This window comes from Bombina bombina, chromosome 4 (genome assembly GCF_027579735.1).
Source record: "Bombina bombina isolate aBomBom1 chromosome 4, aBomBom1.pri, whole genome shotgun sequence".
NCBI classification, from domain to species: Eukaryota; Metazoa; Chordata; class Amphibia; order Anura; family Bombinatoridae; genus Bombina; species Bombina bombina.
In genome coordinates this window covers 327782917-327802112 of record NC_069502.1, presented here as the reverse complement: position 1 = coordinate 327802112, position 19196 = coordinate 327782917, and the positions used below count along the sequence as shown (strand labels likewise).

Sequence of the window (19196 nt, the reverse complement as noted above, 5' to 3'; positions counted from 1 at the left end):
TTTTGACAGACTTGCATTTTAGCCAATCAGTGCTCACTCCAGGGTAACTTCACGTGCATGAGCTCAATGTTATCTATATGAAACACATGAACTAATGCCCTCTAGTTGTCAAAATGCATTCAGATTAGAGGCAGTCTTCAAGGTCTAAGAAATTAGCATATGAACCTCCTATAATTAGCTTTCAACTAAGAATACCAAGAGTACAAAGCAAAATTGGTGATAAAAGTAAAATGGAAAGTTGTTTACAATTACATTCCTTATTTAAATCCTGAAAGTTTTTTTTTTGGACTTGACTGTCCCTTTAATTGTTCAAGGTTTTGACCAGAGATGAATTGACTAAAGGTTAAAAAATATGGGGCTAGATTACAAATGGTGCGCTAACTGCTGCGCACAAGCGAAAAAAGGTTTATTGCATATTTTTGCGCGTGGCGGAAGTAGCAAAAGTATTAAAGGTTGAAAGTAAACGCATTTACTTGAGTGCAATTGAATTACACATCAGGATAGCACGACTTCAGAGCTCTGGTTAACTGCTACACTCGACTAAAAAGTTGCACACTAAAATTATATTTAAAAGTACAGTTACACTCATAATACTATCTAATAAAAATGATTAAAATAGAAGAAAAGGCAAAGGGATTTAAAATAAAGATACATACATACATGGAAAATTATACAAAAAGCATAAGAATAAGGTGCGCCTGAAGTGATAAAGGTAAAAAAGGATATCAAAAATAAAAAGTTCTGTGAAATATAGAATACGTTGTAAATAGTGTCTCTAAAATTATGTGTTGAGACAAAGAGAAGAGATGTCGGTGTGTAAAAATGAATTTAAAAGAAAATGGATTTAAAAGAAAAGTGTGTCTTGTCATGCACAGTAATGATAAAGGGTTAATCCCCCAAAAAAGTGAGATTGGTATGAATGAAATGATATTGCTGGTAATGTGCAAAAAGTAATAAACCAAAGCAGTATTAATCAAAACAATATTAATAACACTAAACAATTGTGATTGTGCTCTGAGTAGAACCAAAACAGTTTGTGATATTTTAAAATAGCATAAAGTTCTTGATTTTAACGATGTGGTGAGGCTGCTTCTCTTGAGGCCGACGGTGAATCAGTGGATCTAAAAAGTAAAAGCAGAAAGAGAGCGCCTCATGGTGTGAATAACTCTAGACAGGTTGTAACACAGTGTGGTGGTGTCCGGTGAAATGGTACTCACAAAGAATTAATCAAAAAGTGCAGACAGGCAGGCTGACATTTAAACAGCAGTCAGTACGCTGGAGATCAGTGCGGTAGGGTGAATGGTGGATCAGGCTGTTAGGAACCCACAAACGAGATCCAAGTTATCGTGAAGCCGTAGTCCACAAGGAACAGCTGTCAGATCCTCACAGCGGAACTCCGGTTTTGCTCCGTGGCTAACAGGTACAGTTGCGGCAGAAAGCCGAAGGTGGAGACCCTCTGACAGAATATCAAACAGTCAAAAGTCTCTCCGTGAACTTTGGGAAGCCGAATTTGAGGCAAAACAACTCAAAGTGTTAAAATTATCATATGCTCATGAGGAGGGTAATTTGAGCAAATGAGAAGAATATAAAAACAATCCAAGTAGGATATAAAGGGATTTATTTGAGCTAATTAACATTTAAACACATAATACATATGTATACATATTTATTTATTTATATATATATATATATATATAGAGAGAGAGAGTGAGTGTATTGGAGCCCTTTGCCGTCAAGTAGCTGAAAACATATTTATGCAATATTTATATTAAAGTATTTATTGTAAATATTTCACATTACAATGTTCTTCACATAGGGGAATATGTCCTAGTTTTTTTTTTACTGGGGCCCTAGGGGTCCAGCAGGAGCAGCTGTGTCTCTCCTGTCTGTCGCTTTTTAACTTGCTTGCCTATGTTTATAATAGAATTTATGTCTCAATAATTGTACATTACTCATGGTGCCCACTATAACAGTTGTTAATACTTAAAAGTAATTTAGCCCTTGGATTGTAAGGGTTTAGCTTACTACAGATTACCTTAACGGTGGGCCCATGTATATTTGATAAATTGAGCCAATCAGTATTTACTCACGAACTAGGTTTAAGTGTTTTTAACATTTTTTCTTTGCTACAGTGTGAATGTGTGTTCCTAGCTTTATTAATAAAGACTTAAAGTATGAATGATATGGAACTTTTAAACAATAAGAGTAATTTCTAAGTACTATTTCTTTTGGAGTTAATATTGATTATAACTTTGTGGAATTCTTTACTTAAAACCTTATTGTATCTCTCATACAATTAGTTTATCTAGTTGTTTTACTTCTGTGAAAACGTTTTACTTTCAACTTGCAATACCCACGCAAAAAGGTCAATTCTAGCTGAGTTACCATGAAAGCAATAAATAGTGCTCCATTCGTAATCTAGCATATAATGGGCGAATTCAGCATAAGAATCTCTGGTCCCAGTTGATGCTCAGCAGGGTGAGTGAGTACCATGGCACCTCTTAAAGGGAGAGCAGCGGTGCCAGTGTGGGTACGGTATTATATTATAAAGCTTTCAGAGTGGTTGGGAAAGAAATTTCTCTGTTGTGTACATTGTTGTAATCTTATGATGCGTAAGACGTTTGGGATGTTGATCTACTTGATTTTACAGAACTCAGGTTACCAGTTTTTATTTTTGAATCCTATAGCACAAAGAAATGAAATGCAGGTAAATTGTAGGTGATTTGAAATCTTTCATATTATCAAGGGTCAAACCCAGTGAGTATTTCCTGCAAGAAGAGCTGAGCTAGCCCTGCACATTGCATAGTTAATGCTTCATACAATTTGCCTGCAATTCTCCTATTTCTCTTGTAAGGTGTATCCAGTCCACGGATCATCCATTATTTGTGGGATATTCTCCTTCCCAACAGGAAGCTGCAAGAGGATCACCCACAGCAGAGCTGTCTATATAGCTCCTCCCCTAACTGCCACTACCAGTCATTCTCTTGCAGCTCTCGACAAGATAGGAAGTAGCTAGTTGTACTGTTTTAGCCTCAAGCAAAAAGTTGAAGAAGAGTCTGCCTGTGGTTTTTGATGATCTTAGCAGGTTTTAACTAAGATCCATTGCTGTTCTCACACATAACTGAAGAGATGAGGTAACTTCAGCTGGGGGAATGGCGTGCAGGGTCTCCTGCTATGAGGTATGTGCAGTTTAAATTTTTCTAGAGAAATGAATATGCTAGAAAATGCTGTTAATACCGGATTTATTTAAGGTAAGCCTGATTACAGTGATTTAATAACGACTAGTATCATGCTTGCTGTAAAAGGTAATATTCTTATTACTTTCTCACATTACTAAAAATAAGATAACGTTTGCTGGAAGTGTTTAAACGTTTTTTTCTACATATTGGTGATAAAACTTTATTGGGGCCCAGTTTTTTCCACATGGCTGGCTAGATTTTGCCTAGGGTTAGTTTTGTTAGGCCTTCTCACTGTGAATACAGGTTGGGAGGGGCCTATTTTCGCGCCTAAATGCGCATTAGATTTTGCAATTTGAGACTTCCAGTTTCCCTGAAGGAGTTCCCTGAACACTTAGGACCTCTACAAAGGGTTTTTGTGCCTTCAAAAGTCGTTGTATGGGCAGGTAGGGCCACAGCAGAGCTGTGGCAGTTTGTTGTGACTGTTAAAAAACGTTTATATCGTTTTTTTGATCCGGTTTTGAAACTAAGCGGTTAATCATCCATTTGCAAGTGGGTGCAATGCTCTGTTAGTCTATTATACACACTGTAAAAATTTCGTAACATTTACTGCTTTTTATCACTGTTTTTCAATTTCTGACAAAATTTGTTTCTCTTAAAGGCACAGTACAGTTTTTATTTTTTGCTTGTTTACATTTATCAAAGTGTTTTCCAAGCTTGCTGGTCTCATTGCTAGTTGTTGTTTAAACATGTCTGACATAGAGGAAACTCCTTGTTCATTATGTTTAGAAGCCATTGTGGAACCCCCTCTTAGAATGTGTATCAAATGTACTGATTTTACTTTAAGTTATAAAGATCATATTCTGTCTTTAAAAGATTTATCACCAGAGGAAACTGACAAGGGGGAAGTTATGACGACTAACTCGCCCCACGTGTCAGAACCTTTGACTCCCGCTCAAGGGACTCCCGCTCAAGTGGCGCCAAGTACATCTAGCGCGCCCATGGCGTTTACTTTACAAGACATGGCGGCAGTTATGGATCATACCCTTACAGCAGTATTGTCCAAACTACCAGGGTTACAAGGAAAGCGAGACAGCTCTGGGACTAGAAAAAATACAGAGCTCTCTGACGCTTTAGTAGCTATGTCTGATATCCCCTCACAATATGCAGAAGCTGAGGCAGGGGAGCTTCTTTCTGTGGGTGATTTTTCTGACTCAGGGAAGATGCTTCAACCTGATTCTGATATGTCTACATTTAAATTTAAGCTTGAACACCTCCGCGTGTTGCTCAGGGAGGTTTTAGCTACTCTGGATGACTGTGACACCATTATAGTGCCAGAGAAATTGTGTAGATTGGATAAATACTATGCAGTGCCTGTTTACACTGATGTTTTTTCCAATACCTAAAAGGTTTTCAGAAATTATTACTAAGGAATGGGATAGACCAGGTGTACCGTTCTCTCCCCCTCCTATTTTTAAGAAAATGTTTCCAATAGATGCCGCTACACGGGACTTATGGCAAACGGTCCCTAAGGTGGAGGGAGCAGTTTCTACCCTAGCTAAGCGTACAACTATTCCCGTCGAGGACAGTTGTGCTTTACTAGATCCAATGGATAAAAAGTTAAAGGGTTACCTTAAGAAAATGTTTATTCAACAAGGTTTTATTCTCCAGCCTCTTGCATGCATTGCCCCGGTCACTGCTGCTGCGGCCTTCTGGTTTGAGTCTCTGGAAGAGGCCTTACAGGTAGAAACTCCATTGGATGATATACTTGACAAGCTTAAAGCGCTTAAGCTAGCCAATTTCATTTGTTTCTGACGCCGTTGTTCATTTAACCAAACTAACGGCTAAGAACTCAGGTTTTCCTATACAGGCGCGTAGGGGGCTATGGCTTAAATCCTGGTCAGCTGACGTTACTTCAAAGTCTAAGCTTCTCAACATTCCTTTCAAGGGGCAGACCCTATTCGGGCCTGGACTGAAGGAGATCATTTCTGATATTACTGGAGGAAAAGGTCATGCCCTTCCTCAGGATAGGTCTAATAAATTAAGGACCAAACAAACTAATTTTCGTGCCTTTTGAAACTTTAAGACGAGCGCGGCATCAACTCCCTCTAATGCAAAACAAGAGGGAGATTTTGCCCAGTCCAAGCCGGTCTGGAGACCTAACCAGGCCTGGAACAAAGGTAAGCAGGCCAAGAAGCCTGCTGCTGCCTCTAAGACAGCATGTAAGATCAGCCCCCGATCCGGTAACGGATCTAGTAGGGGGCAGACTTTCTCTCTTCGCCCAGGCTTGGGCAAGAGATGTCCAGGATCCCTGGGCATTGGAAATTGTGTCCCAGGGATATCTTCTGGACTTCAAAGCTTCTTCCCCAAAAGGAAGATTTCACCTCTCACAATTATCTGCAGACCAGATAAAGAGAGAGGCATTCTTACATTGTGTTTAAGACCTCCTAGTTATGAGAGTAATCCACCCAGTTCCAAAGGAAGAACAGGGGCAAAGCTTCTATTCAAATCTCTTTGTGGTTCCCAAGAAAGAGGGAACCTTCAGACCAATCTTAGATCTCAAGATCCTAAACAAATTTCTCAGGGTCCCATCTTTCAAGATGGAGACTATTTGAACCATCCTACCTATGATCCAGGAGGGTCAATACATGACTACCGTGGACTTAAAGGATGCTTATCTTCACATTCCGATACACAAAGATCATCATCGGTTTCTCAGGTTCGCCTTCCTAGACAGGCATTACCAGTTTGTGGCTCTTCCCTTTGGGTTAGCTACGGCACCAAGAATCTTACAAAGGTTCTGGGGTCACTTCTGGCGGTCCTAAGGCCGCGGGGCATAGCAGTAGCCCCTTACTTAAACGACATTCTGATACAGGCATCGAATTTCCAAATTGCCAAGTCCCGTACGGACATTGTTCTGGCATTCCTGAGGTCTCATGGGTGGAAAGTGAACGAAAAGAAGAGTTCTCTATCCCCTCTCACAAGAGTTTCCTTCCTGGGAACTCTGATAGATTCTCTAGAAATGAGGATTTACCTGACAGAGGACAGGTTGTCAAAACTTCTAAATTCCTGCCGTGTTCTTTATTATACTTCTCGCCCTTCGGTGGCTCAGTGTATGGAAGTAATCGGCTTAATGGTAGCGGCAATGGACATAGTTCCGTTTGCCCGCCTACATCTCAGACCGCTGCAACTCTGCATGCTCAGTCAGTGGAATGGGGATTACACAGATTTCTCTGGTGGCTATCTCGGGTCCATCTGTCCAAAGGTATGACCTTCCGCAGGCCAGATTGGACATGGACAATAGTAACAACAGATGCCAGCCTTCTGGGCTGGGGTGCAGTCTGGAACTCTCTGAAGGCTCAGGGGTCGTGGACTCAGGAGGAGGCACTCCTTCCAATAAACATTCTGGAACTAAGAGCGATATTCAATGCTCTTCAAGCTTGGCCTCAGCTAGCGGCAGTGAGGTTCATCAGATTTCAGTCGGACAACATCACGACTGTAGCTTACATCAACCATCAAGGGGGAACAAGGAGTTCCCTAGCCATGTTGGAGGTTTCAAAGATAATTCAATGGGCAGAGATTCACTCTTGCCATCTATCAGCTATCCATATCCCAGGAGTAGAGAACTGGGAGGCAGATTTTCTAAGTCGACAGACTTTTCATCCGGGGGAGTGGGAGCTCCATCCGGAGGTGTTTGCACAGTTGATTCAACGTTGGGGCAAACCAGAACTGGATCTCATGGCGTCTCGCTAGAACGCCAAGCTTCCTTGTTACGGATCCAGGTCCAGGGATCCCAAGGCAGCGCTGATAGATGCTCTAGCAGCGCCTTGGTCCTTCAACCTGGCTTATGTGTTTCCACTGTTTCCTCTGCTCCCTCGTCTGATTGCCAAGATCAAACAGGAGAGAGCATCGGTAATTTTGATAGCACCTGCATGGCCACGCAGGACTTGGTATGCAGATTTGGTGGACATGTCATCCTTTCCACCATGGACTCTGCCTCTGAGGCAGGACCTTCTACTTCAGGGTCCTTTCAACCATCCAAATCTAATTTCTCTGCGGCTGACTGCTTGGAGATTGAACGCTTGATTTTATCAAAGCGTGGTTTCTCCGAGTCGGTCATTGATACCTTAATACAGGTGCGAAAGCCTGTCACCAGGAAAATCTATCATAAGATATGGTGTAAATATCTTCATTGGTGTGAATCCAAGGGTTACTCATGGAGTAAGGTCAGGATTCCTAGGATATTATCTTTTCTCCAAGAAGGATTGGAGAAGGGTTTGTCAGCTAGTTCCTTAAAAGGACAGATTTCTGCTCTGTCTATTCTTTTGCACAAACGTCTGGCTGAGGTTCCAGACGTGCAGGCGTTTTGTCAGGCTTTAGTCAGAATCAAGCCTGTGTTTAAACCTGTTGCTCCGCCTTGGAGTTTAAATTTAGTTCTTAAGGTTCTTCAAGGGGTTCCGTTTTAACCTTTGCATTCCATAGATATTAAGCTCTTATCCTGGAAGGTTCTGTTTTTAGTAGCTATCTCCTCGGCTCAAAGAGTTTCGGAGTTATCTGCTTTACAATGTGATTCCCCTTATCTCATTTTTCATGCAGATAAGGTAGTGTCACTGTGTCCTAATCCTTCTTCAAAGAAGGAACGTATTTTACACAATCTTGACGTGGTTCGTGCTTTAAAGTTTTATTTACAAGCTACTAATGATTTTCGTCAAACATCTGCATTGTTTGTTGTCTACTCTGGACAGAGGAGAGGCCAAAAGGCTTCGGCAACCTCTCTTTCTTTTTGGCTAAGGAGTATAATACGCTTAGCTTATGAGACTGTTGGCCAGCAGCCTCCTGAAAGGATTACAGCTCATTCTACTAGAGCGGTAGCTTCCACATGGGCTTTTAAAAATGAGGCTTCTGTTGAACAGATTTGTAAGGCGGCGACTTGGTCTTTGCTTCATACTTTTTCAAAATTCTATAAATTTGAGGCTATTTTTGGGAGAAAGGTCTTGCAGGCAGTGGTGCCTTCCGTTTAAGCGCCTGCCTTGTCCCTCCCTTCATCCGTGTCCTATAGCTTTGGTATTGGTATCCCACAAGTAATGGATGATCCGTGGACTGGATACACCTTACAAGAGAAAACATAATTTATGCTTACCTGATAAATTTATTTCTCTTGTGGTGTATCCAGTCCACGGCCCGCCCTGTCATTTTAAGGCAGGTGTTTTTTATTTTTAAACTACAGTCACCACTGCACCCTATAGTTTCTCCTTTCTCTTGCTTGTCTTCGGTCGAATGACTGGTAGTGGCAGTTAGGGGAGGAGCTATATAGACAGCTCTGCTATGGGTGATCCTCTTGCAGCTTCCTGTTGGGAAGGAGAATATCCCACAAGTAATGGATGATCCGTGGACTGGATACACCACAAGAGAAATAAATTTATCAGGTAAGCATAAATTATGTTTTTAGGTGAATTGTACTCGGCATTAACTATTGCAGGGCTAACTTAGCTCTTCTTGCAGGAAATACTCACTGGGTGTGACCCTTCATAATTCATTGTTAATGGTGGGAATTTAAATGTTTCAATTCACCTGCCCTTCACCCATTAATGAATAGAGCCCATAGTTTCTAAATTTGACATAAGTTTGTGGCAATACATATCGCTCAGTTTTCTTTTTGTTTTGCACTACTTTATCCTAGTTCTCTGAAATATTGTCTCTTTTTTTTGTACCTAGTTCTATACCTCAACTAAAACAGGCTGTAGTACCCAAGAGTAAAGCAGAGCAGAAGAATTCAGAGAATGTTTCTCAGGAAAATGGAGGGGACATCTATTTAGATCAACACCTTAAAGAAGAACTGCACAGAAAACAAACAGATTATCGATATCTTGAAATGCAGGTATGTTTTTTTTATTACAATAATCACTAGATGGGCAAATATTTAGACTTTGGTTTGTTTGCACAGCAAATAAGAAAATGTTCTTCTGTTTCTGGCATTCTTTTAGTTCAGTCACTGGATATGAGACCTGAAGTGCAATTCAAAATCTCTTTATTTATAAAGATGTTTTTATTTGCACTTCTGGAGTAATATAACCACTGTCAGAACTAAATGAATGCCAGAAAGAGGATAACTTTTATTTGTTCAAACAAATCAGAATATTTACTTATTATAGAGCATTGGATCCATTTCAAGGGGATCAATCTAGTAAGAAATTTTTTTGTGTGCCTGCAATAATTTTGAGCAGCTGAGATCATAATTTTATTATTATTGGTATTATTATGTTTGTTTCTTCACAAGAAGTTAAAGGGACAGTCTACACCAGAATTTTTATTATTTTAAAAGATAGATAATCCCTTTATTACCCATTCCCTAGTTTTGCATAACCGACAAAGTTATATTAATATGTGTTTTACCTCTGTGATTACCTTGTCTCTAAGCCTCTGCAGACTGCCCCCTTATTTCAGTACTTTTGACAGACATGCAGTTTAGCCAATCAGTGTGGACTCCTAAATAACTCCGCGGGAGTGGGCACAATGTTATCTATATGACACACATGAACTAGTACTGTCTAACTGTGAAAAACTTTCAAAATGCTCTGAGCTAAGAAGCGGTTTTAACGGTTTAGAAATCAGTTTGAGCCTACCTAGGTTTAGCTTTTCAAAAATACCACCAAGGGAACAAAGCAAATTTGATGATAATAGTAAATTGAAAAGTTGTTTACAATTACATGCTCTATCTGAATCATGAAAGTTTAATTTTGACTAGACTTTAAATTAAAGAGTAATTAACAACAAAGACAAGTTTTTTAAGTATAAATAATAAGAGGGCCCATTTGCATTAAGGCCAGTTGGTATTTGGTATTTTTACAGAAAATAAGATCCCTTTACAATTTGTGTCAGTGAATGTTTTACAAAATATTAAAGTTCCCTGGCTAAAAAAAAGGGCTTTATCATTGGTGTTATTGGGTACTAACCTTGTATTTACACTCTGACTTCTCTGCCTGGGTCACTCCTTTGTACTCTAACTTGTACATTTGTCGCTTTGCTGCATTTAGTAGGGGCAGGTAAACTACAGGATATTTTAGGCAAAGAGTTGAATGTCCCTTTAAACTTATAATAACTAATTTTCCAGCTGTAAAATGATATTTTTTTGCATACAATAAAGAAACTGGTACACAATATATCCCTAAATGTTACTTTTTCTTTGTATTTACAGAGATTTCGTGAGAAACTGCCTTCATATAGCATGAAAGAGGTAAGCAAGAGTAAACCACAAAATATTTTTTATTACATTGTTTGAAATTGGATGCAAGTAGAGCTTTTGTGTTTTCTAATAATTTATTAGTATTTTCTAAAGTGGTGTTCGCTGCATTCATATGAAATTTAGGAACTATACAGAATATTACAGAGTTAGCCACACAATTCTAAGAACTAGATAACAAAATTGTAAAAATATAGGTACCTAGATATAATTAAAAAGTTATGAGACATGGTTTCCTCACTCTTGGGATTTAAAGCGCCATTATAGTAGAAAAATGGCAAGCTCCAATTTGTAAGAACATGTAATTTTAGCGCAAGCAACTATTTTTTTTAACCCTTTTTTTAAGTTAAAGTAGCGCTTTTGGACCACGCAAAACTGCTTGTTCCCCCTTTTGCGGTAGTTAAACACTCAAACATACCGAGTTGCAGGGTTTCATAAATTAGACCTTTTCATTTTTACCCTTTTTTAATGGCCCTTGAAATTCCAATATTAGAGCATGCAATTGTCCACTATAATTTCTGTTTAACAAATTCTGTTGAGCATGTTATTGGGGGCAAACTTTGCATGTAAAATTTGTAAAAGATGATACAAGCTTTGCCATTAAAATATATCTGCTTTTGTTTTAGAAAATCATTAAAATGATAAGCTTGAACCAAGTGACAGTCATTAGCGGAGAGACGGGATGTGGGAAGACCACACAAGTAACGCAGTTTATTCTGGATGATTATATCAACAGGGGTAAAGGCTCTAAATGTCACATAGTATGTACCCAGCCACGGAGAATCAGTGCTATCTCGGTAAGATATTTGTGTGTAGATCTGTATTTGTTTTTTATATTTACTAATTATGTAAAAATGCTTACACATCAAGTTTGCACTACTGTATTGCAACTCAGGTTGTAGCAAAAATAAATCTAACAGATTATCCCGATCCTAAAAGCAACCAAAAATTGCTCTTTGTAAAACCAAGGACTACAGCACTATTTTATTTTGTATGCATATTCATGATGTTGTAAAATATGTCCTGCTTGTTGGGAAGAAAATACACCTTCAGAAAAAAGGGGCAAACATGTAATTGCAGCACAGTGTAACATATAACCTTAATAGTTCCTTGAAGAAGTGAGCAGTTTGCTTTACACTGATAATGTTTTTTTTTTATGCAAATTATTAAATGCGGTGTTTCATTTATTTTAGGTAGCAGAGCGAGTGGCAACAGAAAGAGCTGAAGTCTGTGGGAAAGGAAATAGCACCGGTTATCAGATTCGCCTTGAAAAGTAAAATGTTGCAATTTTTTTCTTTTATAAATGGAGCACAGTGTTCTGCAAGCACTCAATTACTAATAAAATATTGCAAATATTAGTTTGAAATTACAGGAAACCGGATTTGTTGTAGCCATCACAGAGATATGTAATGAATGTTTTATATTGAGAGAGGTCAGAAGGTGTTTTGGCTGTATGTAGTCAGTTTTTACCCAAATAAAAAGTTTATCTAATAAATGGTGATAGACAATTTAAAGGGCTGTGAATGAGTTAAACACACAGTAGAAATACTGCTCAGGATTCTCAGAGCACTGCTGGTTCCAAGACGAAAGCACAGCTCTTCCAATCAATAGTGTTAGTCACACAACTCAGATGTGGAACCAGTGCTGTTTCACACTCGGGACCAGCAGTACCCTGTGAGCCCTGAGCAGTATTTATTCTCTGTGTTTAACTTCTTTGCCCATTATGGACTTTAAATCTGTAGTAGACTGCGGCTAAGTGTTACAGTTGTTTTCATGCTGAACTAATGTTTATGCTGGATACTAAATACATTTTCTATACTTTTTTTTATTTTTTTTACTATCAATATGGCCCTAGTTTGAATGTTTTGGTGCTACCTGAGGGTTTATTGTCAAGAGTAGTTATGTTGAGAATTATGTAGTATGAATAGTGGATGAAGGGGAAAAGAGGAGCCCAGTTTTGGTGATGCTCAGCTTTGCACAATGACAGGGCATCCAAGGTTTGATGCTTTATATACAGCTAGTGACACAAGTGAGCACAAAGGCGGATAGGTTTGGTTGCACTGCACAGAACTCATTTGCAGTAACAAAATCTTAATATGTATGAGCTGAGGGCAGGATTGTTTTTTCCCCCCTCAATGATGCTCTCTACAGTTGCACGTATTAACTGTTTTTCTTCTTGTAGCAAAGGAAATTAACATGTATAATTTTAAACATACATTTAAGGCCATAAAAAATACATATTGTTACAATGTGTAACACCCCAGAGAAAGTATAAAGCAGCAGGGAAGCATATTAAAATTTACTAACTATCCCTGGAGAACACTTTGAAGTCTAGAAAATCTTTTCTGCTGTATAAATAATTCATGTGATATTTTAACCTCTCCCTATCCAAATAGATCAGGAGGGTTTAACTGTGTATATGCTTTGTGTATCTTATCTAGGGTTGAGTTAAACCCTAACCTGCAGTCATGTAAAGAATATAAAATTGTGTCCATTCTTTTCTTTTTTTATCCTAATACTTTCCCTCATTTACAGCCAGTTGCCAAGGAAACAAGGTTCAATTTTATACTGCACAACCGGCATAGTTATACAGTGGCTCCAGTCAGACCAGTAAGTGGATTGGTGCAGGGATCTGCTGTACAGTCAGTTAATAATGCATGCATTTCAACTATATTCTTTTGTTCTAGGAATTTGGCTCATGTTAGTCACGTTGTGATAGATGAAATCCATGAGAGAAACCTACAGTCAGATGTTCTCATGGCAGTGGTAAAAGATCTCCTTAAAATCCGAAAAGACCTAAAAGTCATATTGATGAGTGCCACACTAAATGCAGAAAAGTTTTCCCAGTATTTTGGTCAGTTACTTGTTATATATTGTCTGTTTTTTGGGTAAACATTTTAGCATGCAGTTGAGATGCATACAACTCTATCAGTTGCATTTATGATCTAACTCTCGGTTGTTGTTATTTTATTATTTTCATTTGTTTGTAAAGTGTCACTAAACTCAATAGTGCTGATTTGGTCAGCAGTTCATAAACCTTTAAAGGGATACTAAACCTTTATGATTGGGAGAGATCCTGCAATGTTAAGCAACTCTCTAATTTACTTCTATTAACACTTTTTCTTTGTTCTCTTTGTATCTTTATTTGAAAAAAAGCCAATTTTTGGTTCTGCACCCTGGATAGTGCTTGCTGATTGGGGTTACATTTAGCCATGAATTAGCAAGCGCTACCCAGGTATTTAACCTAAAATGGGCCGGCTTCTAAGCTTTCATTCCTGCTTTTCAAATAAAGATACCAAATGAACGAAAATCTATCCGAATCATGAAAGAAAACATTTGGGTTTAGTATCCCATTAACAGATTCAATTAATGTTCTTACTTGAGCACAATTACGTCGATCATAATGATTGAACCAGCCCAAACAGGAAAGCACTTAAACCTGCTCTGTTTTCGGTATATGACTGAAGGTGAAAAATGTCTCACCCCCTATAATTAACTTTAAAAAGGGCAAAAGTACTTTTTGAGTACACAACAACTGAAGGTGAAAATGTTTTCCCACCCCTATAATTAAACTATTAAAAAGGGCAAAGTTATTTTTTTCTTTTCATGTGATAGTATCGAAAGCATTGAGTGGTAATAAAATTTGAAACAGCAGACACCAACAAAATAAAAAATTACACAGAAATATAAATAACTATTTTTTCATATTTTTAAAACATACCCTTACAGATTGTATGCCCTTTTGTTACTTAAGAAAGTTGTTGATTTCCATATTCTGTCAGTAACCTAAAAATCACCATCTTTTTATGTGCAATGCACTAACCACATTCCTTACTACTATTAGTTCCTTATACCACAGAGATACAGATGACTTGAGATTAAAGTAATCTTCGTGAATTTTCCTAATTTGTAGCCGGTAGAGATTTGCATATTGACATCTACTTCTGTATTTTGAATGCTTTAAAACAGACACTAAATACATTTCTCTAACATTGGTGTGTCCGGTCCACGGCGTCATCCTTACTTGTGGGATATCTCTTCCCCAACAGGAAATGGCAAAGAGTCCCAGCAAAGCTGGCCATATAGTCCCTCCTAGGCTCCGCCCACCCCAGTCATTCTCTTTGCCGTTGCACAGGCAACATCTCCACGGAGATGGTTAAGAGTTTTTTGGTGTTTAAATGTAGTTTTTTATTCTTCTATCAAGTGTTTGTTATTTTAAAATAGTGCTGGTATGTACTATTTACTCTGAAACAGAAAAGGATGAAGATTTCTGTTTGTGAGAGGAGGATGATTTTAGCAGACAGTAACTAAAATCGATTGCTGTTTCCACATAGGACTGTTGAGATGAAGTAACTTCAGTTGGGGGAAACAGTTAGCAGACTTTTCTGCTTAAGGTATGACTAGCCATATTTCTAACAAGACCATGTAATGCTGGAAGGCTGTCATTTCCCCTCATGGGGACCGGTAAGCCATTTTCTTAGTCAAACAAACAGAATAAAGGGCTTAATATGGGCTATAAAACTGGTAGACACTTTTATGGGCTAAATCGATTGCTTTATTTGGGCTTTTTATTCATGTTTATGCTGATATTTCACATTTATAAACTTGGGGAACGTTTATTAAACGGCAGGCACTATGTTAGACACCTTTTCCAGTCAGGGGGCCTTCCTAGTTGTAGGCTGAGCCTCATTTTCGCGCCATTACTGCGCAGTTGTTTTTTGAGAGCAGGACATGCAGATGCATGTGTGAGGATCTGAAAGTTGCTGGAAAAGTTTCTAGAAGGCGTCACTTGGTATCGTATTCCCCTCTGGGCTTGGTTAGGTCTCAGCAAAGGCTATAGCTGGGACTGTATAGGGGTTAAATTTGTAAACGGCTCCGGTTCCGTTATTTTAAGGGTTAAAGCTCTGAAATTTGGTGTGCAATACTCTTAATGCTTTAAGACACTGTGGTGCAATTTTGGTAATTTTTGAACAATTCCTTCATACTTTTTCACATATTCAGTAATAAAGTGTTTTCTGTTTAAAATTTAAAGAGACAGTAACGGTTTTGTTTTAAAACGTTTTTTGTGCCTTATTGACAAGTTTAAGCCTGTTTAACATGTCTGTGCCTTCGGATAAGCTATGTTCTATATGTATGAAAGCCAATGTGTCTCCCCATTTAAATTTGTGTGATAATTGTGCCATAGCGTCCAAACAAAGTAAGGACAGTACTGCCACAGATAATGAAATTGCCCAAGATGATTCCTCAGATGAGGGGAGTAAACATGATACTACATCATCCCCTACTGTGTCTACACCAGTTTTGCCCACGCAGGAGGCCCCTAGTACATCTAGTGCGCCAATGCTTATTACCATGCAACAATTAACGGCTGTAATGGATAACTCCATAGCAAATATTTTATCCAAAATGCCTACATATCAGAGAAAGCGCGATTGCTCTGTTTTAAACACTGAAGAGCAGGAGGGCGCTGATGATAATTGTTCTGTCATACCTTCACACCAATCTGAAGTGGCCATGAGGGAGGTTTTGTCAGATGGGGAAATTTCAGATTCAGGAAAAATTTCTCAACAAGCTGAACCTGATGTTGTGACATTTAAATTTAAATTAGAACGTCTCCGCGCACTGCTTAAGGAGGTGTTATCTACTCTGGATGATTGTGACAACTTGGTCATTCCAGAGAAATTATGCAAGATGGACAAGTTCCTAGAGGTTCCGGTGCACCCCGACGCTTTTCCTATACCCAAGCGGGTGGCGGACATAGTGAATAAGGAGTGGGATAAGCCCGGCATACCTTTTGTTCCCCCCCCTATATTTAAGAAATTATTTCCTATGGTCGACCCCAGAAAGGACTTATGGCAGACAGTCCCTAAGGTCGAGGGGGCAGTTTCTACTCTAAACAAACGCACTCTTAAAAAGATTTTTGTACAGCAAGGTTACCTTCTACAACCCATTTCGTGCATTGTTCCTGTCACTACAGCCGCGTGGTTCTGGTTCGAGGAACTAGAAAACTCGCTTAGTAGAGAGACTCCATATGAGGAGGTAATGGACAGAGTTCACGCACTTAAGATGGCTAACTCTTTTATTTTAGATGCCGCTTTGCAATTATCTAGATTAGCGGCGAAAAATTCAGGGTTTGCAATCGTGGCGCGCAGAGCGCTTTGGCTAAAGTCTTGGTCAGCGGATGTGTCATCCAAGACAAAATTGCTTAACATCCCTTTCAAAGGTAAAACTCTATTTGGACCAGAATTGAAAGAGATTATTTCAGACATCACTGGTGGAAAGGGCCACGCCCTTCCACAAGATAGGCCTTTCAAGGCCAAGAATAAGTCTAATTTTCGTTCCTTTCGCAATTTCAGGAACGGACCGGCCTCTAATTCTGCATCCTCTAAGCAAGAGGGTAATGCCTCACAACCCAAACCAGCCTGGAAACCGATGCAAGGCTGGAACAAGGGTAAGCAGGCCAAGAAGCCTGCTGCTGCTAACAAAACAGCATGAAGGTGTAGCCCCCGATCCGGGACCGGATCTAGTAGGGGGCAGACTTTCTCTCTTTGCTCAGGCTTGGGCAAGAGATGTTCAGGATCCCTGGGCGCTAGAAATAGTTTCTCAGGGTTATCTCCTGGAATTCAGGGAACTACCCCCAAGGGGAAGGTTCCACATGTCTCACTTATCCTCAAACCAAATAAAGAGACAGGCGTTCTTACATTGTGTAGAAGACCTGTTAAAGATGAGAGTGATACACCCAGTTCCAATAAAGGAACAGGGAATGGGATTTTATTCCAATCAGTACGTAGTTCCCAAAAAAGAGGGAACTTTCAGACCAATTTTGGATTTGAAGATCCTAAACAAATTTCTCAGGGTACCATCGTTCAAGATGGAAACCATTCGAACGATTCTACCCACTATCCAGGAAGGTCAATTTATGACTACCGTGGATCTAAAGGATGCGTACCTACATATTCCTATCCACAATGAACATCATCAGTTCCTAAGGTTCGCCTTTCTGGACAAACATTACCAGTTTGTGGCCCTCCCATTCGGGTTAGCCACTGCTCCAAGGATTTTCACAAAGGTACTAGGTTCCTTTCTAGCGGTTCTAAGACCAAGGGGCATTGCAGTAGTACCTTACTTGGACGACATTCTAATACAAGCGTCGTCCCTATCAAAGGCAAAGGCTCATACAGACATCGTTCTGGCCTTTCTCAGATCACACGGATGGAAGGTGAACATAGAAAAGAGTTCTCTGTCTCCGTCAACAAGAGTTCCCTTCTTGGGAACAATAATAGATTCCTTAGAAATGAGGATTTTTCTGACAGAGGTCAGAAAGTCAAAACTTCTAAGCACTTGTCAAGTTCTTCATTCTGTTCCACGTCCTTCCATAGCGCAGTGCATGGAAGTACTAGGGTTGATGGTTGCAGCAATGGACATAGTTCCTTTTGCACGAATTCATCTAAGACCATTACAACTGTGCATGCTCAAACAGTGGAATGGGGACTATACAGACTTGTCTCCAATGATTCAAGTAGATCAGAAGACCAGAGATTCACTCCGTTGGTGGCTGACCCTGGACCATCTGTCCCAGGGAATGAGCTTCCGCAGACCAGAGTGGGTCATTGTCACGACCGACGCCAGTCTAGTGGGCTGGGGCGCGGTCTGGGAATCCCTGAAAGCTCAGGGTCTATGGTCTCGGGAAGAGTCTCTTCTCCCGATAAACATTCTGGAACTGAGAGGGATATTCAATGCTCTCAGGGCTTGGCCTCAACTAGCAAAGGCCAGATTCATAAGGTTCCAATCAGACAACATGACGACCGTTGCGTATATCAATCATCAGGGGGGAACAAGGAGTTCCCTGGCGATGAAAGAAGTGACCAAAATAATTCAATGGGCGGAGGATCACTCCTGCCACCTGTCTGCGATCCACATCCCAGGTGTGGAAAACTGGGAGGCGGATTTTCTGAGTCGTCAGACATTCCATCCGGGGGAGTGGGAACTCCATCCGGAGATCTTTGCCCAAATAACTCAATTATGGGGCATTCCAGACATGGATCTGATGGCGTCTCGTCAGAACTTCAAGGTTCCTTGCTACAGGTCCAGATCCAGGGATCCCAAGGCGACTCTAGTAGATGCACTAGTAGCACCTTGGACCTTCAACCTAGCTTATGTATTTCCACCGTTTCCTCTCATTCCCAGGCTGGTAGCCAGGATCAATCAGGAGAGGGCCTCGGTGATTTTGATAGCTCCTGCGTGGCCACGCAGGACTTGGTATGCAGACATGGTGAATATGTCATCGGTTCCACCATGGAAGCTACCTTTGAGACAGGACCTTCTTGTTCAGGGTCCATTCGAACATCCAAATCTGGTCTCCCTCCAGCTGACGGCTTGGAGATTGAACGCTTGATTCTATCGAAGCGTGGGTTTTCAGATTCTGTGATAGATACTCTGGTTCAGGCCAGAAAACCGGTAACTAGAAAGATTTACCATAAAATATGGAAAAGATATATCTGTTGGTGTGAATCCAAAGGATTCCCATGGAATAAGATAAAAATTCCTAAGATTCTCTCCTTTCTACAAGAAGGTTTGGAGAAAGGATTATCTGCAAGTTCTCTAAAGGGACAGATCTCTGCTTTATCTGTCTTACTACACAAAAGACTGGCAGCTGTGCCAGATGTTCAAGCATTTGTTCAGGCTCTGGTTAGGATCAAGCCTGTTTACAGACCTTTGACTCCTCCCTGGAGTCTAAATCTAGTTCTTTCAGTTCTTCAAGGGGTTCCGTTTGAACCTTT

At 39.9% G+C, this 19196-nt stretch overlaps 1 protein-coding gene across 1 annotated transcript in view; it reads left to right on the top strand.

The window, feature by feature from the left end:
• The window catches only part of DHX36 (DEAH-box helicase 36), a 195585-nt gene that overhangs the window by 7690 nt on the left and 168699 nt on the right, over positions 1-19196 (top strand). The window contains exons 3-8 of the mRNA XM_053710066.1: positions 8892-9054; positions 10372-10410; positions 11043-11213; positions 11610-11689; positions 12952-13026; positions 13104-13270. Of these exons, the coding sequence (XP_053566041.1) occupies positions 8892-9054; positions 10372-10410; positions 11043-11213; positions 11610-11689; positions 12952-13026; positions 13104-13270 (695 nt within the window). The remainder of the gene's footprint in view (positions 1-8891; positions 9055-10371; positions 10411-11042; positions 11214-11609; positions 11690-12951; positions 13027-13103; positions 13271-19196) is intronic.